The sequence below is a fragment of the Musca vetustissima genome, unplaced genomic scaffold, assembly GCF_032173495.1.
Source record: "Musca vetustissima isolate MV318-11 ecotype Yass unplaced genomic scaffold, APGP_CSIRO_Mvet_v1 utg590594, whole genome shotgun sequence".
Lineage (NCBI taxonomy): Eukaryota > Metazoa > Arthropoda > Insecta > Diptera > Muscidae > Musca > Musca vetustissima.
The window spans coordinates 16,332-43,981 of record NW_026882919.1 but is presented as its reverse complement, the minus strand read 5'-3'; the positions used below and the strand labels follow the sequence as shown (position 1 = coordinate 43,981).

Genomic DNA, 27,650 nt, shown 5'->3' with positions numbered 1-27,650 from the left:
GCCGCCGCTAAGCTTTCGTTGTGGTTTCTGTCTGTCTGCGTCTTTTTTGGTGAACTGTGTGTGTTGCTGTCGTGTATTGTTGCTGTCGCGATCGTTGCCGTCGTCGTCGTTGTATCTGTGGCATGACAGTGGCATTATAATCGATCTTGTGGCTTTTCTCGGCCGATAGAAATGATTTTTAACATCTTCAGCTGTGGTCATTTGTAAACGAAACGTCTAAGTGTAACGGTCGTTAGATAAGCCCTAAGCGGATGTCAGACTAGAAATTTGAAATTAAAACACCGAGGGAAAACCAAAACGTCTTGGTTTATTTTATTTATATAACCATCATATCTTAACAAAATCGTGTATGTACGCACATAAGTATACGGATACATAAATGTACCAAACAAAATTGAAATAAAAAATAAAATAAAAAAAAAATATTTTCAAAAAAGAAACAACAAATAAACCCGAAAAGAAGAAAAGTTACAATAATCTCCAGTGAAGAGATCAAGTGAAGAAAGAAAAGAAGAAGGAGAAAAAAAGAAATCTAATTTTATTTTATTTGTAATTACTCGAAACAAAAATTTTCAAACGATTACAACAACAACAAACAGAATTGAAACATCGTCTTACGGCCAATGGCAAAAGTTCAGCTGCCGCCAATGGATTCCCCGCCAAGAATGGTCAACCTTTAGTTTCGGCCGTCGATGGTGAGGTGAAAAATATCGAACAGAAACACCATGTCGATTTGGAAGAGTACACCAAAAACTTCAAAGGCGATCGTGTTTTTGGCATCCAATTTAAGGCACCGCTCAAGTGGGGTAACATCATTATGATCTCCCTGCTGCATTTGTTCTTCGTCTATGCCTATGTCACATTCCCATTGGATAAGCTGAGCGTTCCATCGGTTCTATTTGGTAAGTAAAAGTGTTTTTCTTATTTAATTGTAAGTTATGGGAATTTTAGATAAAAAATAGACACATCGTGAGGTACTGTAGAGATTTTTGGGACTATGGAATTATTAGAATTCTAAGATCCCTTTTTGGATAAAATTGGTAAAAATAAAAATGAAATGATTTTTTTTTTTTTTTTTGAAAAGACAAACTATTTAAACACCCTTTAACCTGAGAAACCTTCAAAATAAAATTATTTTTGCAAGAACCCATTCTCTGTGTCTCAAATGACCCAAATACCTCAAATCGGCAAAAAAAAACACAGTTATACTCATAACTTTTACGGTTCGAATTTTTACCTGTATCGCATTTAAATAAATTAAATATTAAGAAAAGTTCATGTTGGAAAAAATATTGTAGAATTTTACCCAAGACAAAAATATACGTAATAAAAATTAAAATTAAAAAATTAAAAACGTTTACAACTTCCGTGAAAGCTTTTTTGAGGGTTTTTGATTCAGGTAAAAACTTTTTGCTAAAAAACATCCCACATATCATCCTAGAAAAAAATCAACGCCCCTAGACCCATTTTTTTTAATATTTCTCATACAGTCCCAGAAAAAAATATTCGTTAAAAAAATCCAAGCTTCATATAGTCCAAGAATAAAAATTTTTATAAAATCAATGAGCGGAGCAGTATAGTCGGACGGGGCCGACCATATTATACCCTACACAACTTCTACGAAAATCTAACTTTGTGGGTTCTATATTCTATATTAATTCGCGATATGTGCTCCCTATTGAACGACTAGAGGTCAAGAAATATTACTAATATTTAATACAGCCCTTCTATTTACTTGTCCAGATTCCCTTCGTCGTGGATTGTGTTGTGATGGTCAGCTTTCAATTGTGGCCTATAGATCGACACGAAAAAAAAAACAAATTCATCCCAATATTATTATCTGATCATCACCGAAAATTATAGGCGTTGTCCTACACCATACCCGAATCCTCATGGAAAATTTCAATGGGATCAGTGTTATATTTCCGCCCTCTAGTGTGGTTATGGGTTACTAAGTAATATATGAATACATAAGCACCTGTAAATATTTAAGTGTAACTCCCACATCCGAGTACATACGACAATATATTTGGTATCAATTTAGAGGTCAACCAGGTCTTGGATATACTATAAACTTCTCGGATCTATGTCCTTCAGGATTAAATCTACGCCATAGAATACAAATTTTGTAATTTTCACAAAAAAGTCAAGGTCTATTTGACCCGCTAAATATTATCAAAACAGGGATGCTTATTCTTTGGCCCTATCCGCTTCTCCATGTAAAAATTCGCGATGTTGGGCCATAATTGTGGTCTCTGGAGCGACCAGAAAATCAGACAAAAATAAAGTTTTTGGTCCATTTCATCCCCTAAATATTAACCGATCTTTATTTGCCAGAACCCATCCTATATGGAAAATTTCGTGAAGATTACAAATTTACAAATTATAATGGACAGACGGACGGACACACATGTCTAGATCGACACAGCTAGTCGAGATATGATATATGGTATACTTAAAGGTGGGTCTAGGACCAATATTTCGCGGCGTTACAAACTCTGCACAAAGCTATAATACCCTGACAAAATAGTTGTGTATGGTATAAAAATCTGCATCTATGAAAGCTTCGTAAAATCCACGCTTATAATAGCCTCTAATAGATATTCTTTAAAAAAACCATAAATATTCTTAAAAAAAAAACACCACTATGATAGCCTCAAACAAAATTCCTGGATATAAATAAATTTAAAAGGGTGCGCAAAAATTCGCTAGCGAATGAATTAAAATGCATTCTATTCGTATTTTGTTCATTTTACGAATGAATTTATGGTGATAAATTCTTTACCACAAAGCATTCGCCAAAGAATGATCGCACACACATAACAAACGAGTGAGAGCACACAACAAAGATCGTTCGTTTCGTTTGGTTGTTGAAATTTTTTCCGACATTCTCTCACGAATGAAAATAAACATTCCCGAATTCTCGCGAATGCTCAAAACAGCAACAACAATAACAAACGTTCGTGAACTCACTCACACACACTTTCTGCTACACACACACATTCAATCGTTGTGTGTGTTTACATTTTTTATGATATTTTTGTTTGTTGTTGTTTTTAACAGTGCTCGCGAGCATTCGCGAACATGTTCAAAAGAATGTTGTTTAGCAACAAATGCTCACGAACAAACGAATCGACGACGCTTGCAGCGAAATTTTATCGTTCGTAAATTTTTCATATAATGCGAACATTCGCGAGAGAATGCTTGTGCATTCATTGTAACTTTATCATTCGCGATAAATTGAAAACTTCGAGTTCTCGCCGCGATCATTCGTGAGAAAGAACGTATTTTAATCATTCTTCGCACCCTGAAGTTTAATAAAAAAACACTCCACTGATTCTCTTTTCTATGTTATGAAAAATTCTTCCCACAACAATTTTGTGAATGATGTCGATTTTTGGAATATGCCCTGTAATACAGGGACGTAGGAAGGGGTCGGCCCGGGGGGCCCGGCCCTCCTCCTGTGTACGTTGCTGCCCTGTATAAAGGCCTCAAAACATTATTCATTAGAATTTGCTTTAATTGTTAATTTAAAGTTTTAATTTGGCTACCACGTTTATGCGGGGCATTTCTAAATTAAATATAACCACAAATAATTCCTAAAATATATCATTATATATTTTAAATGATTATATAGCTTATGAAATGATATTCAAACTTACCATATATAACACACAGATAATTCTTTCGTTTATGAAAACCCTGAAATAAAACAAAAAAGTAAAAAAATGATAAATTAAAATATATATTTCATCATGCTTTGGCTCATGCTGAGCCTCGAGGAGTTCGTCCGTTTACTTTGTAAATGTTTTTTTTAATTTATAATTAAATTTATTTTTAAATTCGGCCACTTTCATAGTAATTGGGGTTTAATATAAAATATCATTCCCCAGACCCTACCATAAATGAAGCCTTTTTGCACATTCAACTAAATATAGTTTAGAAAGACGCCCTTCAAATTGTTTTCAAATCGCACCAGATATGTATTTCTTATATGCCTCTTAGTCGAAATTTTTTTTTAATTCATCTTCTGAAATCAATTTTTATATTGTGAAATTCAAATCGTACTACATCAAAAGTTTAGCGGCCTTTGTTATGAATTCCCAATACATATTTGTTTTTTTTTTTTTTTTTTGATGCTGAAATGTTATTCTCACATTTTTTGTATTTTTTTCCATCCGAATCTTGTGAATTTACATAGGATAGCAATAAAAAAAGAACCACGCGCCTTTTGATACATATTAATATTAAACTATTTTTTATGATTTTCCCAGAAGATCCGATCATGAAATACTTGATTGACAATATTCACCAAATATGGTGAGGCATTGAACTTGGAAGTCGATATATGTATATTTAATAAAAATTTATGTGAGAAACGTTTCTACATTTGTAGTAACATGTTTAATATTTATTCCTATACTATAAAACAAAATATTTTATATTGTTTTATTTATTTTTTTAACTTGCTTCATAAAATTTGTTAATGATTTTTTTCTTCAGAAAATTGGTAGTACCTCTCAAGCACATATTGGAAATACCTTGCCAATATTAGGAATGACAATGTATTCTAATTTTATATGTTTGGAAATTTTATTGATTTCTCTTGAAAAATTAGTTTTGTTTTGTTTAGTTTTTTTTTTTTTAGTTTATTCTGAAAAGAGAATAACGACCACAACCAAATGAAAAATAAACGTTATATTTGATATTATGATCATTAATATCATTTCTTTCGACCTAATACGAATATTCATTTCGGTTATCTCAAAGAAAACAAAAATCCATTCAAAATCATAATATTGTGAATTTATTTTCGTTTTTTCTTCTTCATTATAAATAAATAGAAAAGAATATCAAATCTTCCATCAAGAAGGTGAAAACGAAATTTCACAAAAAATTATTATTAACATAAAGAAACATTGACTTGTAGAGAGAGTGTTAAAGTTTGAAGTGGTTTTGATTTTTAAATTTGGATTGGAAAAAGTATATGATGAAATTTGAAATAGAAGGGAAATTTCCTAAAGAAATTAGTGCAAATAAATAAAAAAAAAAATCTAGAAAAATATTCCTTCAAACATCCACTGCTATAATAAGCCTCAAAAAATGTTCTTTAAAAATCTAAGCGTCTAATTGGCATAAGCATATTCTTTAAAAAGTATGTCTTAAAAAGCAAAGCTTCTGATAGTCTAAAAATAAAAATATTCCTAAAAAATCCAGGCCCCTGATTGTCCTTTTAATTTTTATTTAATCCAGGCCTCTGATAGCCCAAATCTTAAAAATCCACGTCTTTGAAAGTCACCACACCTTTCGATAGTAAAATATCCTGATAATCCCAGAAAAATAATCTTTTAAACCCCTAACCCTTTCCATAGTCCAATAAAAAATATTCTCTATTAAATAATCTTTAAAAATCCATGACTTAGATAGTCAAACATGCCTCAAAAATATTATTTAAAATCTCAAGAACTCTTGAAGATATAGCAAATTTATTGTGTCAGCATCAAGTGACGGCTGAAGGGCTTCTCAAACTTTAAACGCGTTTTTCTCTAAACATTTTTTTGCGAATGGCGGGCACGATAACTCAAAAACTAATAATCCAATCGGTTCCAAATTTTGCAACGTTTCTCTGGGAGTGTATAGCTCTCGTATGAACTAGGATAAAGCCAATCGGTGAAGATCTTCCTTATTTTTTAACTTGGTTTTTGGTAAAAAATCGGCGATTTTCCAAAAATATTTTTTCAAAGGTCCGCCATTTTGTTAATTTTAGAGCGAAGTCAATAATCCTAGTTCATACGAGAGCCAGACATGTACTCTTTCTAACACCGTTGGAATTTTCGGATTCCGATGTTCCTGTGAGGAGTTATCATGCCCGCCATCAAAAACAAGGACTTTTCTCCAATTACAAAAAACAACAACAAAACAATAACAAACATTTTTTGTAAATTATTTTTCTTCTCTTTTAAATCTTCAATTATATATGTGCAAAGTTACAAACCGTAACAAGCATTTGTATTCATTTACCAGCCCATTGAAAATCTTGAAAAGTTAAAATCGCGAATGGGGGGGGGGGGGGGTGTGGTTCCCATAATTCAGGCCTCTGAACGGTCTAAGACAAAATGTTTAAACCCTACCCCTTTTGATAGTCCAATAAAAATATGTTCTATAAGGCCAAACCTCTAATATTCCCAGAAAAAGAATATTTAACAAATCTATACCTCAAATAGTCCAACAGGCCTCAAAAAAATATTAATTAAAAATACAAAGCTATGGTAAGGCTTTGAAAAAATATTCTTTAAAATCCAAGACTTTGAAAAAATATTCTTTAAAAAATCTACGCCTATTATAGGCCTCACCTTTTTTTGTCCTCAATTTCACTTTCAATTGTCATCCAAAAAATTTGTATGACTAACTGATCAGAATACCGTTTCTTCTTCATTACAAATTGAATTGATTCCCCAAATTGTTGACCTTAATATTTTCTTTTAAACAAATACCGGTTTCATTCATTACTTTTACACTGTGATGTAAGGAATATTTTTGATTTCTGGGTCTCAAATGTATAGCGAAAAAAATCCCCACCCCAAAAAATCGCTACGTCATACTTTATAACTGGAATGAAGTATTTTTGTCTGGCGTAAGCAAAACCAAATTAAGTACAAAGAATTTTTTTATTTTTTTAATTTTTTATTGTTGTCTCATGTTGAGGAAGTCTTTATTTCATTTGCAATTATTTATTTTTTTTTATTTCTTTGTGTGTGCATAATTATTTTTATATACACACATAATACAATATGTATGAAATTTAATTAAAGGTGTGTGTATGAGCACTTGAATATGTATTTATTTGTTGAAAGAATTAAGGGAATTCGACCAAAAATTGACTAATCTTTATATATAGATATGATAATATTGATGAAAGTGGAAATTTTTTCACAGGCTCGGATTTAGCACTGCCGACAATTTTCAAAGTGTACTAGTGTAGGAGTATACATACTAAAGATTACTGATTTATTCATAACTCATGAAAAGCTCCAAAGACATTATTATTAGGAAATGTTAGAATATACTTTTTGAATTTAAACCATATTTTTATAACTAACTCAAGCATAGGTGTATGGAGGTCCATCTATCACGAATTAAAGCATTATAGAGCCAAACACTTAAGACGTAACATAACCTAATTAGAAATAACAAAATTTCACCAGCAAAAAAAAAAAAAAAAAAATAATTCATCAAAAATTAACACTTGAGCTATGGAGGTCATATTTCATTACAAAAAAAAAAAAAAAATGACAACAAAACACCTCAAATTTCAACGTAAAATTACCAGCGATTTACCAATGGCAGAACTGAGGGACAAATGTTAACAGCTTTATGTTTTACTTAAGTGCAGTGCAAATTAAGGTGCGCTACTTTTTCGGCATTGTCAATTATGAATGATTCACAATTGTACCAAAAATAAATACACACACACATATATTAATATTTTTTTTACAAAATAGCGTAGTTGTGGTTGTAGGCAGGGATTAAATGGCTACGCTCTACCAACACCATGGCGCAGTAATGCGTGAATTCCGAGGGTAATTGCCAAACTTAAAAGCGTAATTATGGCGGTGACAATGATTTCTTTTTTATTTCGTTTGCTTGAGTTGAGTTTTTTTGTTCATTAGTTGTTGGGGGATTTTTTATGATGATGGTGATGTTTGGGCCAGATGATAATGTGATGTGTCAGTGAGTATGTGTGATGAGGTGTACTGTTTGGTACATGTGCACCCTGAGCTCCCTGGGCTAAGGTGTAAAACTCTTACAAAATATCTACAAGATGAACAAAAAAATCAAAATAAACGTTTCAACAACAACCTTTTTCTGTGTCTGTTTTCAACATTTCATTGCGACTTAGTTTAGCAGCGAGGATGAATGGCGGGATGCGGCTGCGTGATGATGATAAAGGGTTATGAGTTTGTGTGTTTTTTGTTGTTTTTGGTATTTGCATGACTAGTCAAAATAAGAAAAACATCAACAGCACAGATGTAACTTCATTTTATTTGTGAGGTCTTAAAACTTCCACTTTATTTTTTCGGGGTTTTTTATTTTTATTTTCATTTCATTTTTTTGAAATGTTATGTAAGTTTTTCTTTGTAGATTTGAATTCATTTTGAGGTTTGTTATGCTGCATACATAGTGGAGTTGTTGGGTCCATTCACATATCCCAAATGTGTAACATATTCGACATTAGTGTGTGTATATGAACGTGATGAAAGGTTTTTTTATTTCATCATCAGCATCGATTTTGATTTTGAGCCAACAGTTATCAACACGAAGGAGAAATTAGTATAACATTGTTGTTGTTATTATTAGATAATTTTTTGGTGTTGTTGTATTGTTTGAACATGGCTTTGACAGACAGTATAACATATCATGATTAACGGGTTCCAATAATTCATTAATTAATTAGTAATGTGTTTGTTACACATCAAATGAAACCATATATTCGTCAATTTTATATTTGTTGATATTTCCAAATAATAAGAAAAAAAATATCCATCATGTGTATGTCATTTCAAAATGACCAAAATAAATTTGTATCAATTAGTATTGTTATTTGAAGCGACCTAGATTAATTTTTTTTTTAATTAAATATCACAACATCCCAATTCAGTTTAAACAAAATACCTGCAACCTCTTTCATTTCGGAAAAACAAAGGTAGTAAGAGGAAGGACTAAACACCGTTTTATCTCTCACAAAAAAGTTGAAGAAAGTTACCGCCAATAAAATCGCTTAATGTATATTAACAGTAACGAAGTGAATAAAGTGGCGCCCAACGTAGGCTAATCCAATTGAGACAAGAAAACCCAACATATTTTAAAAATCAACGCTACAAATATTGCACAATAAATTTAAACACTTGTCAAGCGTATGTTATATGGTGGCGCCCAACGTGGGGACAAAAATTGAAAAATGAAAAAAATTGTAAATGCTTTTTAAGTATTTTTTCTTTTTTTGAATGAAGAATAGCCTTCAAAATGAAGATCACTTTCTGGTCTCTTATGAAGATGAACTTCTGAGACACTCCAAACCCTAAATAAGGAAGACTTTCGGGATTTATATGAAATTGTCGAGTGTATAGGAGTATTAATCAATGGATTGTATATTGTGGCGCCCAACATGGGGCCCACAGACGATAATAAAACTATTCATAATCTACTATATAAATATTTTTTAGAAGAATCTTCAGTATTCTGTCTGAAAAAATGACTACCTTATAGTATTCTAAGAGGAAGAACTTGCAAGAAAAATATTTTTTAGCACTTTGTGATTCTATGAATTATGGGTTTCCATGAAGGAAACCCACTAAGCTTCTATGAAGAAGACCTTAAGGGTTCAGGCCTGGCCTGTTAAGTTGGCTTTGTATAAAATTTTATTTTTTTGTTTTTGTAATTTTAATTAAACGTATCATATGTGAATTTATGCCGCTATAGGCTATAATGAATATAAATGAACAACTGTTTATTTATATAATATACATTAAATATGTAAAATAAATTCAATTTAAAGGTATTCAAAAAATTAGCTCAAACAAAAATTAGTCGGCTTTCTAAAAACTATTGAATTTATTTTAGATATTTAACTAATTAATTAAGTTTATTAATAAAATATCAACATAATATATATATATATATATACCTATATAAATATATGTCGGTATATTCTTTAACATAAACGAGATATGTTTAAATAATGCAATTTTAATATTCAAACATTTTCTAAATCAAAAACGAAAATCTGTCTCCACCTTTGTATGACAAACATACATGTTTTAAATATATAAATAAAATATGCAAAATGATATTCAAACATTTTCTAAACAAAAAAACTCTCTTATCTTTTTGTATTCCAACAGAACAAAAAGTCTAGTGAAACCGTGATGAAGATAGGCTGAAAAAATTGATATCAAAATTCATTATTCAATAGAAATTTCAAACCGCTTAGTTTTCTATTGAATAATAATAAAAAAAGTTAAGTTCCAAACTTTAAATTTAATTAGAACCATAGACAACTTGTCTGTAAATTATAAATTATGAATTTGTTGATCTCAACTGATGATGATGTCATGCCGCAGCATAGAAATTTTGCAAACGATTTGTAGGGGATTTTTTCGTGTAAGTGATTCTTTGCTGTATAGTGCTTTGAATATTCTTAGTTGGCGTTTGAATAAAATATGCAAAACGTTTTTCTTTTTCAATATTCACAGAATTTAGATAAAATAAATAAACAAAAAGGCTAGCTAAAAAATGATTTAAGTCAATGAACGGAATATTTGGTTCTAATAAGAAGGGAATTTTTTGTTTGATTATCACGATGATAAATTATATGCGGATTAGCCCTTGGTAACACAGTTTTTTCGATTTTCAATGTCACATGGAAACTGTGTTTCTAAGGGCTGTAAATAATTAGATGCAAATGAATTATAGCTATTAATGAGACATTTTACATACATATATAGATGAAGGTTTTTTTGGAGACAGGTTACATATAAATATAACATAAAAGAACTATAATGGAGATGAATTGCTTAGGAGTTGTCTATAAAAAAAAAACTAGTTTATGGCCATCTATCTGCCGTTTATAGCATTTTCATTATAAACAAGCATAAAGGCGATTTAATACAATAGATGTAATTAATCATTATCACTACACCATTGTACCTAAAGAGTACATAACACTCGTCTGTACAAAATTCATCACGACCAAAAAGGTGGTATATACGAACCACTAAAAAATTATAGGAAATTCTTTCACAATAATCTATACCGATTTATTTGCAATCGCAAAAACAAAGATCTAGAGAGGCTTCTTAAAAATTAAAAAAAACAGGTGAAAAGGCGTTAAGTTCGGCCGGGCCGAACTTTAGATACCCTCCACCATAGATATACTGACAGGTACTAGAAATGAAAATATAGGGAACATACCAAAAAGTGGACCTATACCGACATGTCTAAAAACGGATTAAGTAAACCATAATATAAATTTCAGAAAGTTTTAATTGATAATTCAAATTCGAAATTGGGGAATATCGGTCCACTCCTCTTCCACACAGGGACTAGGCTATAGTTCATTATCGAACCTTACGTTCTAATTTTTTATCTCGTTATCCTCCGCAGGTGAAATGATTACAACAGAGTCTTAGAACCAAACTCAAAACGCGGAACAAATCAGATAACTATTTTAATATAAAAAGGGGGTTACATGGAGACTACCCTAAAAAGGGGACGAATATTAATAATTTTTGGTAGAGAGATTTGTTACCATATACGACTACAAAATACCAAATTGCACCAAATTCGGTTAAAAACGCGCTCAAGAACTCCAAAATACCGAAAATTGGGGGTACCCTTATATGGGGGCTATCCGAAAAAATGGACCTATATTCATAATTTTTTGTGGGGAGATTTGGTAGCTATTAAGGACTCAAAATACTAAATTACAGCCAATTCGGTGAAAAAATCCGGTCAAACCCCCCAAAAACTGGAAATTGGGAGGTACCCTTATATGGGGGCTACGAGAAAAAGTGGACCTATATTTATAATTTTTAGTGGGGAAATTTGGTACCCAATAAGAACCCCATGTACCAAATTTCAGCGAATTCGGTTGAAAACCGCGCTCAAGAACCCTAAAATACCGAAAATTGGAGGGTACCGTTATATGGGGGGTACCAGAAAAAATTGACCTATATTTATAATTTTTAGTAGGGAGATTTGCTTCCCAATAAGAGCTCAAAGTACCAAATTTGAGCGAATTATGTTGAAAAACACGCCCAGGAACCTCAAAATACCGAAAATTGGGGGGTACCCTTATACAGGAGCTATGCCTAAACGTGGACCGATATATCACATCTTCGAACTTGACCTGCCTGCAGACAATAGACAACTTTATGCAAAATTTCTGCACCCTATCTCACTTCCTTCAGAAGATAGCGTGATTACAGCAGACGGACGGACGGACATGGCTAGATCGTACTTTATAGGGTCGGAAATGAATATTTCAATGTGTTACAAACGGAATGACAAAATTAATATACCCTCCATACTATGGTGGAGGGTATAAAAATCGGACTACTGTCGCATAAACAGAAGTCCATATTGATTTAACATAATCCATAACGGACTTATTAACTGTCACAGTCAAAAGCTCCTTAAGAGTCGTTCGTGAAGACACTGCAATGGACTCCATAACAGATCCCATAACACTCGTTACAAAAACTCTTTAACAGTATTTTACACGAACACCTTAACAGACGTCCATACTGATACCTTAACAGTTGTCTGTACAGATGAATTAACAGTCGTCTGTTAAGTTAATGCGTCCAACTGTCGGCTTTACAGGCATCTTAATAGTTTTCTATTAAGACGCCTTAACAGTCATATAGAAGTCTATAAGATGAATTAACAGCTAAATTTGACTTCTTAGCAGCCGTCTTAACAGATTGTTTACCAGTAGACTTAACAGTCAACTATACAGAAACCACCTTAACTATACAGACGCCTTAAAATCATATACACAGAAGCCTTAACCGTTATGGATTAACAGACGTCTACCTTAACAGTCGTCTACACAGATGCCTCTACCATTGTCTGTACAGAACTTTTAACCGTATATTGATCTGTTTACCAGCAGTCTCAACAGTCCATTCTAGAGATGACTTAAATGTTATCTATTCTGACGATTTAACATTAAACTATATAGACGCGTAAACAGTCATCTTTACATAAGCCTTAACAGATGGCTACTGTAACAGTCTTAACTGTTTCTATCCTGACGAATTAACGTTAATCTATTCAGACCGCTAAATAGTTGTCTATACAAAAGTCTTAACAGTCGTCACTGAAATGCTACAACAGCCAAAACAGGCGTTTATAATGATTTATTAACTGTCGGCTAACAGTCTGTCTACAAGTATTTCAACAGTCGATTATACAGATGTCTTAAAATTTTTCGATACTGACTATTTAAAATTAAACTATACGGACGCGTTAATAGTTTTCTATACAGAAACCTTAACAGACGTTTACCATAAGAGTCGTTTATACAGATGTCTTAACAGTCATGACTGAACAGATGCCTTAACATGCGTCTTTACAGTTCTATACTGACAAATTAACATTAATCTTGTAAACAGTTGTCTATACAGAAACCTTAACAGTCGTCTCTAAGGTTCCAACACAGACATCTATATTGATCGTCTAACTGTCTGTCGATTATACAGATGCCTTAACTATCGACTATCTTGTCTCTTCGATAGACGGCTTAAAAATCGTCGATACAAAATCTCTCTTTCTAGAACCTCCTTAAGAGTTGTATATATGTATTTATATACAAATTCTTTATACACACTCGTTAACAGTTGTACCAACAGACTACTTAACAGTTTATCATACAGATTTCCTTAACAATTGTCCTTGTCTTATCATACAGATTTCCTTAACAGTTGTCTTTGAAAAACTCTGTAACAACCGGCTTAACTGAATCTTTAACAGTCGCCTATATGGACTCATTAACGTCGTCTATACCGACCTCTTAACAGTAGTCTGTACAGTAGACTCCTTAACAGTAGTTGTACAGACTCATTAACAGTAGTCTGTTAATGACTTAGTCTGATGCCTTAACTATCGACTGTCTTGTCTCTTCGATAGACGGCTTAAAAGTCGTCGATACAAAATCTCTCTTTCTAGAACCTCCTTAAGAGTTGTATATATGTCTTTAACATTCGCATATACAGACTATTTAACAGTCGTATATACAAATTCTTTAACAGTCATCTATACTTACTCGTTAACAGTTGTACCAACAGACTACTTAACAGTTTATCATACAGATTTCCTTAACAGTTGTCTTTGTAAAAACTACAGGCTTAACTGAATCTTTAACAGTCGCCTATACGGACTCCTTAACAGTCGTCTATACCGACTTCTTAACAGTAGTCTGTACAGTAGAATCCTTAACAGTAGTTATACAGGCTCATTAACAGTAGTCTGTACAGTAGACTCCTTAACAGTAGTTATACAGACTCATTAACAGTAGTCTGTACAGTAGACTCCTTAACAGTAGTCTGTCAATGACTTAGTGTGTACAGACTTATTAACAGTAGTCTGTACAGTAGACTCCTTAACAGTAGTCTGTCAATGACTTAGTGTGTACAGACTTATTAACAGTAGTCTGTTATTGACTTAGTCTGTACAGACTTATTAACACTAGTCTGTTAATGACTTAGTATGTACAGACTTATTAACAGTAGTCTATACAGAATCTTTAACTATAGTGTGAACAGACTCCTTAACAGTAGTCTTACAACAGAGTTGAACAGAATTAAATTGAGAGTAAGTATGTGAGAGCGTAACTGAGAGATCATCACAAAAAATGACTGACAAAATGTGGAAAAAGAGAATACGTGTTCATCACCGATATCGTACTATTTTGTGCATGAGTGCCTTCTTAACAGAAGTCAAACTTAAAGATTTCTGTACAGACAGATAAACCGATATCTACTCAACTGTTAAGTCTAATTAACCAAGCCTCTTAAAGAGTTTATTTCTTTAGAAAGTAAGGTAACAGATACCTAAATAGCCACACATTTAATTTCCCTTTCTAAGTGAAATGTTTTTTGGTACGGAGAAGATGACTTTTACTTTCCTCGTTAAAATTCTCTTTATTTTCAGAGGCGACCCCGTTAAGAGCCCCACCATTTTATTGAGTCGTGAAAAAAGGGAAATCATAAAGACAACAAACCTGATTTGTGGTTTGGTAAATAATTTTCGGTTAATATTGCGTCACTTGTATGGCGATGCGGCATATTGGTCACCCGGTAGGAAGAAAATACATGACATTGAAAGATGACTACGATGTATGGACAGACGACGTACATCAAGTCGTATATGTGGCGTGCGTATGAAATTTTAAAGAAAAATATTATTTTTTCTTGACATGCATTGTATGGAGAATCTATTGGACGTGTCATACAGTTTGTAACACAAATTAATATGAAAAAAACTTAACTCTGAAAAGCCGGATGTAAAATTTATAAAATATGTTTGTTGTTTAAGGTTTGTCTCTGCCATAATAAATAAATGACCTCATTGTTGTTTTTAGGCTTTTTACGCATCTAAAACGCAGAACGCTTACAGAGGGTATAAAAATGTCGACTCCATTGTAAAGAATATTCATATATTCACGTGTTTTCCAAAAAAAGAAGAAGACGCTTTGAAACAAGACAAGAATCTGCTGGATGATGAATAAAAAAAGAAGAAAACGCAATGCGTAGACAATAACTTGTTCGCTGATACAACCTCGACCATTTTTGATGTAGCTGCCGCCGCAACTTCTGGCAATGTCATAAACGTATCGCCAAGTAATCAGTTTTTTTTTTTTGTTTTCTTTACTGTTTTTGGTTTATTCCAACTTTTATTGATGATGGGTACTTGAGCGATAAAGATTTTTTTGTAGTGCGTACAAGAGCGATCGACACACAGCCATAAAACACAAATGGGGGGAAATACCGATCAGCAAACAAATGACGATAATCAACATGAATTGTTGTTGGTTTTTCACATATCGACATCATCATCATTATTATTTTTTGAATAATTCTCAAGTGTTTCTTCGTTTTGCTTCCACTTTATTTATTTTTTTTAATGGTTCTTATTGTAATTCGTCCAAAAAAAAAATGCTCATCATGCAATATTTTTGGTTTTTTGTAATTTTTTCATGTGGTGCACTTCTATATTGCTGATGCCTGAAAAATAAACTAGCACATAAATATTAAAGACGACAAATTGTCCATTGTCAGTGAAAAAAGGTCAATTTGTCGGCATGTTTTTTTTATTACCACAGAGGATGGAATTTTGAGAAAAATATATTTAATGAAAAACTTGTTTAGTTAAATTATGCGAGAAAATTTTATTGCAAATTATTGTGATTACAGAAAAAAAACACAAATATGTTGTAGTTTTTTTGATGTTTCGTGTAAACCTATAAACAGCATGATATATTTATGGGTGTAAAATTACAATTGGTAATAATAATGAAGCTATTTATTAAATGGGCGTTGCCCAAAAAACGCAAGTTTTGATCGATACAGGTTGTATGTTAAGACACTATTCTGGTAGACCTCTGTTAACCTAGCAGACGAGTGTTAAGGAGTAGTTATAAATGACTGTTATGAAAGCCTTACAAATAGTTGATAATTATTTTTTATGGTTATGAGTATTAAGAATTATTAATCGAAAATTTCATGAATGGTCCAGACTCTGTCAACACTACTGTTCATGTTTCTGTATAATGGATATTTCAGACATCTAGATAGGCATCTGATGAACCTTTCGTATAGGGATAGGTAAATCGACTTTCGACTAATCGACTTTTTGTATTGAAAATTCCAAAAGTCGAAGTCGATTTTGATCTTTGAGAAAATCGTAAAGTCGACATTTCAAGATCGACTATCGATGTTCTTCATAAATACTTGGTTTTTTATCACAGAGCTCAAATTGCCCAAAAATTTTACTTTCCGGAACTTTACATTATCTATTCACAATAATTTATATAAAAAATCAAATTTTTAGTCGATTTGGCAGAAGTCAGTTAAAGTCGAAAAGCGACAAAATCGAAAAGTCGACTTTTTAGTCAAAGGAAAAAATCGAAAAGTCTAAAAATCGACTTTTTGGTCAGTGGGAAAAATCGAAAAGTCTAAAAGTCGACTTTTGCGCTCGACTACGTATCCCTACTTTAGTATTGTTAAAGCACCTGTGGAGACATCTGTTAAACTTCTGTACTGTAAAGGCATCTATAGAGACGACTGTTAAGGCTTCTGTACATATCGCAAATCTGTTAAGTGCTGCAGACTCTGTTAACACTACTGTTAATGTTTCTGCATAGTCGATATTTCAGGAAAAGTAAGGACAGCTGTTAATGAGTCTGTAATACGGCTGCTTAAGCGTCTATACTGTCAACAAATCTAGAGAGGCGTCTGATAAACCTTAGGTACTGTTAAAGCTCCTTTGGAGACATCTGTTAAACATCTGTACTGTTAAGGGTTCTGTAGATACCAATGTTAAGGAGTCTGCATAGATGACTGTTAAATAGCCTATAAAGACGATTGCTAAGAAATCGGTACCGTACTGTTAATAGTCTGCAAATAGTCTGTTATGGTGTCTGTATAAGCTACAATCAAGGCTCCATTAAGGACAGGGAGAACACATAGACGAATATTAAGGAGTATGCATATGAGACTGTTGAGGCGTCTCTGTAGAAGAATGTTAAATCTTTCAAAACTTTGTAACGCAACATTAATTATTTTTTATTGATGGAAATGTTAAAAAAGAAGTATTTTAAATGTTCTAGACTCTGTAAACACGATTATTAAAGTTTCTGCATAATCGATATTAAGGAAATAGGTAAAAATGAGTTTTGAGGACACTGCGTAGTCAACAGTCTATGTGGTCAGCTATTAATGAAAATTTAAAACGACGGCTTAAGCTTCTGTAATGTTAATAAATATGTTGAGACAGCTGTTATACGTCTATACTGTTAAGGTGTCTATAGAGGCGGCTCTTAGGGCTTCTGTAGAGAACACTGTTAAGGAGTCTGCATAAATGACAGGCAAGGCACCTGTGGGGAGTCTACATAAACGACTATTTAGGTATATGTCCATGCGACTTTTGAGCTGCCTGCAGATGATTGTTAAGAACCTCAAAAGTTTGGATATTTAGTCATTTTACGTACTTTACACACCCATATTGGTATGGTATTTCTAAGACCCTAAATTACATTTTCCGAAATTTGATTTACGTTCAGAAAAAAATTTTAATGAATATTTTCATAATTTCATTCATTGTTAATTTTTTAGACACTCTTATTTGGTGTTACAAAATTCGCATATATTCTTTCCAAATTATTTCGATATAATGGATAGACCAAGTCCAACTGAGTGATGAACATTGTATATGATTATTCTAATGACACAAAACATGAGCATGTCTTGTCTCTCTTTTTCTCTCTCTCTCTCTCTGACAAGAAGCCGGTATTTAAAGTTTTATGAATTGTATTCATAAAATGCAGGAATTCAGACACTCTTATTTGGTGTTACAAAATTCGCATATATTCTTTCCAAATTATTACGATATAATGGATAGACCAAATCCAACTGAGTGATGAACATTGTATATGATTGTTCTAATGACACAAAACATGAGCATGTCTTGTCTCTTTCTCTCTCTCTGACAAGAAGCCGGTATTTAATGTTTTATGAATTGTATTCATTAAATCCAGGAATACCGACTTTGGCAAACATTTCTGAACACTTTTCATATAATATATGAATTATTTTTTCTGTCAGTGTACAATTTCCCCTTGGATTGGGTATGAATAAATTTGTGAGAAATTAGATGGATTTTATTATTTATGAACAAATGAAGTAGAGAAAACTTTGATCAGTTCAGTGGCGTAAAGAAGTAAGAACGGATAATCGAAATTAAAGAGTATTTAAACATTCTAACAAAATGAATGAGGATCAGAATGGACAATTGAGCCAATAATTAAATACCGCTAGATTCAAACGATTTCGATTCCCAATAATAAAGACATTTAGAAGAAAAAAACCTTGAAGCATTTCAATAGCGGAAAGAAAATCGTTTCTATTTTATTTCCGCTATTGTGGAAAAATGCAATGTGAAATATAATATGATACTTACAATAAAAGAGGCAAAAATGTTCACATATATATATTTTTTTTTTTTAAATCGGAAAAATATAAAAATATATGTACATGACAATTCATAAAATGTGTAAAACCCTATCCCATCATTTAATACTTTTCAATCAAAAAACAATTAAAAACACCTTGCGAAAGACTAATTAAATGTTAATAAAAAAATAGGCCCAGCATTTTATGCTGTTAGCCATTGAATCGAATCAAAATTGCCAATGCAGTTAATTTGTGTTGAAACTTGATTTTTACTACAGTTTTTTTTTTTTGAAATTAAAAAAAATTGATAATGGTGATGATTTTGTAATACTAAAAAAAATTTGGGTTGGGACTCGAACACACACTCACAAAGGCGTAAGTGCCAAATGAAATGACAATTAATTACCACACTTTTTGTATGGGCGATTTTCCTCCCTTTTCTTCAAGCTATTTAGCACATTTGATTGGGCGTATAAGACCAATGAAGCAGACAAACAAATGTTATCTATTGTCCAGTCACAAAATACAAAAAAAAACAATGAATGGTTTTGACGTCTCTTTTGTTAACACTTCTTTTAAACTGTTTTAAGTTTGTGGCTTTGTTAACTTCAAATAGTATTTTGTTTGGCCAACGTTTTTCTTTGAAGGTGATAAATGAGTTGTAACTTGATTTATGTTGACACAATTTATTAACATCTATTAAATGAAATTATGAAGCTTACAAAATTGCAAGAAATAAAACAAAAAAAAAAAAAAAAAACAAAAAAAATATGGTGAAGAGCAATTTAACATGATGTGTGGGACCTCACACATGCAACATGTTCGTGGTGGATAGACAGCTGAAATTCCGTTTTCAAGGTCCAAGAATTTTTTTGTTTAGCTTTTGAAATTTATTTTTCAAAATGTAGCTATTTTCACTTTTTTTGTATTGTGAGCAATGAAATATTTAGTGCATATCTACCTTTTTTATTTGGCACAATTTCGAAATATTTAGTGCGTCATGTTCCACGTAATCTTTGGGATGAACTACTAATTAAATAAAATTGTTAAAATTTGCCAACATTAATTGTCAAAGTGTTATTAATTAATTATATGTATATATCTATTGTTGCATTTTGATAACAGTTATATTGTGGTTTAAGTGATAATTTAATTGTTGCATGAAATTTGTTGTTTATATTTGTTATAATAAAGTGTGATAATTAAATAAATGCATACTTTTTTGGAAATAAAATTTTTGAGTAATATATGTGGGACTTTAAACTGTTATTAGAACTTGCCATAAATATCTGTGGAGGTGATTCTAGAAAAACAGTAAAAAATGTGGTTTCCGAATAATCGAATCTGGAATATATTAACTATTTAAGTCTACAAATTTATCCTTGATGGAAACAGTTTGTTCTTGGTTCGGAAATTTTCGAAATTATCGCTGGGAGCAGATCTAGACAATATGGAGTAAAAAATCACGCTTTCCTTTTAAACCTCAATACGATATTTTTCTCTATTTTTTCCGAATTATAAAATTAAAAATCTTACACTTAAATAAATCTTTAATAAGAAATTAAAAAAATTTTGGAAAAAACTATTTCAATTACTTTTTTCCCCTTTTAAGACAAAATCGGTAATAATTGATCTTATTTGTAATGGATATTCATTTCAATTTACGATTTTTATCTGACTAATAACATCACAGGCCATTAAAATGTAAAAAAACCCAGATTATGTAAAAAAACACCCTTTTTCGGCTTTTTGTTAAGAAACAAAGAAAAAATAATAACATCCAAATTACCGAAATTGTACCTCTCTTGAACTAATGAAATAATATTCCAAAAATAATTATAGCCTATTTTCACCTCTATTCATTGAAAACTTGTTAGTGTGTAACTCCATTCATTTCGATTGTTATTTAATGGCGTATTTATTTTTTAATTAATTTTTCAACATCACCTCTTCTAAAAGTTAATAGTTTTTGTATTATTGTTGAATCATTTTTATTTCCGTATTACAAACAGCCTTCATTTGTTCGTTTTCAAATTACGTATTTCGTTTCTAAACCAGTTATTGTGATTCACAACGGAAAAATATTTAAAATAAATTAGGATAAAATAAGTAAAAATAGATTTTAAATAACCTCGGACTTATGATAAATCAAAAGTTATTAAACCCGGAAGTAGGAATGATCGTAATTGACGATCCAAACCTCAAACCAATCCATTTATCATAGATATTTATATGTATATCTATTGAAAGAAGAATTTCTATATGTATGAAATATTTGGAATACCATTTATCGACTGAAGAACTTCCTTGTTAGGGGTCGCATAAATATATAATTAGTTCTTTTGTAATAAGACGATCTGATAATGAGCGACCTTCACGAATATCTACAATAGGCATAAGACTCTATATAGAAAAAAAATTCGTATATGATAAGAATATTGTTCAGAAAGTGTTGCCAATGTCGGGATTTCTGCATTTTATAAACGCAATTCATAAAACTTAAAATGCTGGTTTATTGTCAGAGAGAGAGAACGCATTTTCTGAGTGTATATCGTGTTTGGTGGTGACATTGGTTTTCTATGGCCCAAAAAGCCACTGTCCAGTTAATTTTTGTATTTTTTGGTCGTATCAACCAACATTGTTGCATTTATATCGAAATAATTTGGAAAATACATATGCGAATTTTGTACCACCAATACAGAGGCTGGTAAGAGTGTCTGAAGTACTAACAACAATGAAATTCAAAACTAATCGTGTGAGTGGAAAGTCGGCGGTTGTTTGCAACCGAATGAAATTATGTAATAAATGCAATTATGAAAATATGCAAATTCTCTTATTGCACCTATTTATCGCCTCTAAGCCATTCCTCTAAATTCCTTTAGCAAACTATGACAATAATTTATGACATTACCATTGCTTTATCTATAGTTATACCTTCTATGTTTGATACATATAAAAGTAATTTTAAATAATTCGTTCTAAAGTATATTTACAGGTGCTTACGTATTCAGATATTATTTAATAAACCATTACCACACTGTAGGGCGGAAATATAGCGCTAATCGCTTTGAAATGTTCCATGAGGTTCAGTTATGGTCGGTGATGATCAGATAATAATTTTGGGATGAAGTGGACCGAAAACTTTTTTTTTGTGTTTTTTTCGAGTCGATGCCAATAATAGGCCGAACATCACAACACAACCCACGGTGAAGGGAACACGGACAAGTAATTAAAAGGGCTGTACTGAATATGAATAGTTATATTCGGAAAAAATGTCAGTGTAAGGAAGAGGTGCTGTTGACCTCTAATCAGGCTAGAGGGACGAAATATTGCCCAGGCTCGGAATAAACATACGCTGAAAGTTAGAGTTTCGTGGTAGTTGTGTAGGGTATCGTATGATCGTCCCCGTCCGACTATACTGCTCCGCTTACTGGTTAATTCTCTTTTTTGTAAAATCCTAATTGATAAAAATCATTACACGTTTTTCTTTCGCAAATCAACGGAATAGCTGTTGGGCGCCACTACAAATTTCTGATCCCTATGAAATTAATTCAAATTTGTTAATAACTTCTTCTCCTTCTCCTACCTAAATTTCGTTTGAAATGGCTTTGGCCTATCATAGTTCTACATCATTGTCGGATCAAGAAGACTTCCCATCATTACATTATTTATATGGGTGTTAATTTCGGGTTACTACTCTGTATGCTACCAATGTTGCGTATGCTAGCATATTAGTTCAGAATAAAATATTGAATTTAAGCAACTTTAAGGTCCAGCCATGACAATTTTTTTAACTCCATTATTTATTTCAAAATTAAAAATTATATTTTTAATATACGACTTTTTGTATTTTTTTTTTTTTATTAATTTTTATTAATATTATAACGGTTTACTTTCCTACGCCAAATTCCTTAATTTTTCCATTCAATTTTATTTTTTTATTTTCTTTATAAATTCACAACTTTCAAGTCTGGTTCTTTGGGATATTAATTTAATTAATTAGATATTAGCAAGCGGAATGAATGCAACGTCAAAATAAAAATTAAAATTTATTAATAAAAATATAAACAAATAAAAGCGAAATTGCATATATATATATATATATATTTTATATATATATATATATATATTTATATACCAAATATTAGACATCATTAGTCTCATGTGATAATTGTAACAACTAATTTTATTTGCTTCTCATTGATTAACCTCTTAAAAATGTCTTCAAGGACAACGTTTCTTGAATGTTGTAATACGTATATGGTATTCATAGACAACTAGTTTCCAAATTGTATTTATTTTTATGTTTTTTTTTTTCTATAAATAGTTTGATTGAATATCGAATTAAAATTATTTTTTTATTTTATTTTACAGCCTATTTAATGGGTGGCATTGTTGGTTTTGGTGTTACCGGTGGTGCTCATCGTTATTGGACTCATCGTTCGTTTAAGGCGAATTTACCATTGCGTATTATATTGATGCTGTGCTATACGGCAGCTGGTCAGGTAAGTGTTCAAACGTATTCAAAACAAAATTTTTTTATTTTTAAAATATTTAAATAGGTATATTTGTATGCCTATATGTGGGTAGTAAAAGAAAACGTCCCTGAAATGCATCTAAGGCAGATTGGATTTCAAGGGAAATTGGAAAAAAATATTATAGCCAAAAATAGTTGATCTGGGAATAAAAAATTGTATATTGAAATAGATAAATCCCAAATACTCAATATCTGGTGGGGAAAATATTATCAAGATATTGCAGTCTTGTACCTCTAAAATACATAATTTTTATTTCATATTGGTCAGACCTTATTACAACCGAATATCATTTAGAATACATATTTTCAAGAATATAAAATATTGTGGGCCTATGATTTCAATTTGAAATGTTTATGATTTTTAATTTCCAAGACATGATAGTTACGATGACTGTAGACATGCCCGGTTCAATAGATGTAGGCATAAACAACACTCATGCTTTGTGTTAGCTATAAACTTTGTAGTTTTTATTCGTTACGATATTACCTACTGTGTTAGAAATCCCATTATAGGATGACATTAAAAACAATGTTCGCCGTAATGCTGATGATGACATTTGTCTATGAAATTGTCATAAAAATTAATGACCAGCCTAATGATGAAGATTATGTTTTTGCTAATGTCGTTAGGCAATAGATGCTGCAAAAGTAAAAAATTCAAAGAATTTTATTTACGGAATCTCAAAATCTATTTTTATGGATATTAAAATGGGTTAATGTGGATTTGACACACTGTTAGACATAAAAATATTTTTTAGAAAGAAATAATTTCTGAGCTCTAAACAGCAGAACTTTGCCCTACTTCTTATAGAAAGCCTTTTATTGGGACACCTGCCCACAGAAGAACTGGAAGTGTCTCTATAGAAAACCTAGTGGGGTATTATCCGAATAGAAAACCTAGGGAAGTAATTCCGTCTTTGGAAGATCTCTACAAATCTTAATATGTATCGAAGTCGTAGACATGGCCTGTACATTTAAATCCAAAAGGCAACGAAATACTAATATATAGATAGCATAGAGGAGGCCTACCGAAATAATTCCGTTATCGCGAAAATCTATACAAGGCTTTCTATCCGTAAAAGAAGAATTTTAAACAAATAAAAACTTTGCTTCCCTTGCCGAACTTAAAGATTCCCCATGAGGTGGATATTGAAAATACCTACAAATGGATTGGGACATTTATATGGGGATTGATTGCAGGCAGAAGAAAATTTAATACCAACCTAGAGACTCTATAGAAATCCTAGTGGAGGTTATACCCAGATAGAAGACATATTGAAGAAATTCCGTTCTCGGAAGAAATATACCACGCTACCCATTTGTAGAAGTCTTAGAGAAAATTCGGTCCATAGAATAATTTTATGAGGTGAGCATGCAAAAAACCTAAAATCCATCGGTGCTTTTATATAGGGGAGCTGTGTTATATTAAGAAGAAGAAGTACTAGAAGTACAAAATTACAGACACTTAGGTGCTAGGACCTTGAATTACGTCTTGAATTAGAAGGCATCCAACCTGTTGAAGTCTTCGAGCTGTCATATAGAATATGTTCCATGGAAGTATTGAGTTTTACCATGCCAAAAACGGGTCTGAAACCCTCAATATACCGAATATTGGGTAGTACCGTTATGTACGAGCTCCCCTAAATTTGTTGTTGAAGATAGTGTTCTATGTACGAATACCGGTAGAAGGTTGTCTGTCTATAGACGACCTGCAAAAGCTCTTTTGCCTATAGAAAACCTGAAGGAAGTCAAATGTATATAGGGAACTTAAAAAACGTCTTCTGTCTATACAAGACCTGAAGGAGCTTTCCTGTCTATAAAATACCTGATAGAAGATCTGAAGGAGGTCTTCATTCTTTAGAAGACCTGAATAACGTCTTCTGTCTGTAGAAGACCTGAAAAAGGACTATTGTTAATAGAAGACCTGAATAAGGTCTTCTGTCTTTAGAAGACTTGAAGGAGGTCTACTGCCTATAGAATATCTGAAGGAGGTCTTCTGTTTATATAAGACCCGAAGGAATTCTTTAATCAATAGAAGATCTGAAAAAACGCCTCATGTCGTTAGGCAGCCTGAAAGAGCACTTCTGTCTATAGAAAACTTGAAGAAGGACTTCTGTCTACGGAAGACCTAAAGAAGGACTCCTGTCTGTAGAAGACCTAAGGAGGTCTACTCTCTATAGAAGACCAGGGAGAGGTCATCTGTCTAAAGAATATCTGAAGAATGTATTCTCTATATAGAAGACCTGAAAATAGTATTTTATTTATAAAATACCTAAAAGAGGTCTTCTGTCTGTGGAAGACCTACAGAAGGTTTTCTGTCTTTAGAAGACCTGCCAAAGATCTTCTGTTTATGAAAGGCCTGCAGAATGTCTTCGGTCTATGTTCTGAAGGAGGTTTTTTTCCTATATAGAATACCTGAACGAGGTCTTCTGTCTATAAAATACTGAAATACTATGGAAGACCTAGAGGATAGAAGACGTAAAAGAGGTCTTCCGTCCGAAATGACCTTCTGAAGGTTTTGCGTGTATAGAGGATGTACACTGTAGAAGGTGTGCTGGCTATAGAACGAATTCTGTCTTTAGAAAACCTGTAGAGCAGGTATTACATAGATAAAATACCCATTGAATGTTTCCTTGCCTAAGGAAGACTAGGATAAAATGTTATGTCTATAGAAGAAGACTCTCAGAACGATTTGTGTCTATTGAAGGCCTTCTGTATACAGAAGGTATTCCATACGAAGAAGACTTATCAAAAATTCGTCTTCGGTAGAAGTTCGACCTACATATAGTCCTCAGTCTATGAAAGCTCTGAAGATTATTTTCTGTCTGTGTTCCTCGGAGGTGTCTACTTATATTCACCCTGGTGCAGTTGTATATAAACAGTATAAGTTTCTCAGGTCTCAACAAAAAAATGAAGACATGGTTATATTTTAAAAAGAAACTCGTTTTCCGGTCTTTTATAGATCTTATTCCTTCCGCAGTTCTATTAGCCTCCCAAATGTAATTTTTTCTAAGAATCTAAATGTTTATATTTTTTACTAATACCATTTTTTCTCCTTTCCCCTTCCCTTTGCAAACCCACAGAATAGCCTCTACGATTGGGTACGCGATCACAGAGTACATCACAAGTATTCGGAAACCGATGCTGATCCTCACAATTCAAATCGTGGCTTTTTCTTTGCTCATGTCGGCTGGTTGATGATGCACAAACATCCTGAAGTGTTGAGACGTGGTCGTCAATTGGATATGAGCGATGTGTTGGCTGATCCTGTTGTTCGTTTCCATGAGAAATATTTCATTCCATTGAAAATGTTGTGCTGTTTCATTCTTCCCACTGTGATTCCCGTCTACTTCTGGGGTGAGGAGTGGTACATCAGCTTCATTATGCAGTGTGTGTTCCGTTATGTGTATTCGTTGAATTTCACCTGGTCGGTGAACAGTGCCGCCCATTTGTGGGGTACACGTCCCTATGATAAGTAAGTTGGCATGGAGGAGAAGGACAGAAGAGCTTGGGATTTATGTTTTTTCTCTCTTTACAGGCGCATCAACCCCAGAGAAAATGTTTTGGTTTCATTCGTCGCCATGGGTGAGGGCTGGCACAACTATCATCATGTCTTCCCCTGGGATTACAAAGCAGCTGAATTGGGCAAATACTCCTTGAATTTCACCACTATGTTCTTGGATGGCTTCGCCAAGCTGGGTTGGTGCTGGGACCGTAAAGAACCCACAAAGGATTTGGTTAAACGTACCTTGGATAAATATGGTGATGGTACCCATCCCTCAGTCGCCGATGCTGAACACGACCATCATCATGAACATTTGCCTGAGGTGCCCGATCCAGAATACGAATGTGATGATGATGCCGAATCGTCGAGTACAGAGAGCACAAAATTGGATGAAAATGAAAATCTTTCAAAGAAAATGATTTTAGCTTAAGTAAAGTCGCTGAAGAAAGGCAGGAAGCAGAATATCCCCCGCGACAATGAAGAAGGGGATCATTTTTATAATTTGACTATAATTTGTGTGGGGCCAATAGCAAACATACATATATCGTATATACTATACTTATTTATATCTAAATATATATTTTTTAATAATTATTAAAAAAAAAGACAAACAAATATTTTGTATATTGGCCGAAAAAAAACAACAACACAAGCAGTGGCGTGGCTTGAAAATAATTTCATCATATTGGCCAAGGTTTCTTGGCTGGCTGACGGCTGCTGCTGTTGTTGTAAAATTTCTCTAGAAATACGGGTTTTGATCATTTACATGGCTCTCAAAAAAACCGACAAAAACATAAACAAATATTTAATTTATAAGCAGGGGTACAATGATGCAATTCACACACAAACACATACCAACAAAAAAACAAAAACA

General features: G+C 32.5%; 1 protein-coding gene across 1 annotated transcript; it reads left to right on the top strand.

Annotated features, from left to right (window-relative positions):
• Nucleotides 1-580: 580 nt before the first annotated feature.
• On the top strand, nucleotides 581-27,206 carry LOC133329650 (acyl-CoA Delta-9 desaturase-like; the record flags this gene model as incomplete). The annotated part of the gene is made up of 4 exons (XM_061538127.1): nucleotides 581-902; nucleotides 23,109-23,239; nucleotides 26,355-26,746; nucleotides 26,810-27,206. Coding segments are annotated over 4 exons (1,242 nt in total), but the record flags the coding sequence as incomplete, so codon positions are not given.
• Nucleotides 27,207-27,650: the final 444 nt, after the last annotated feature.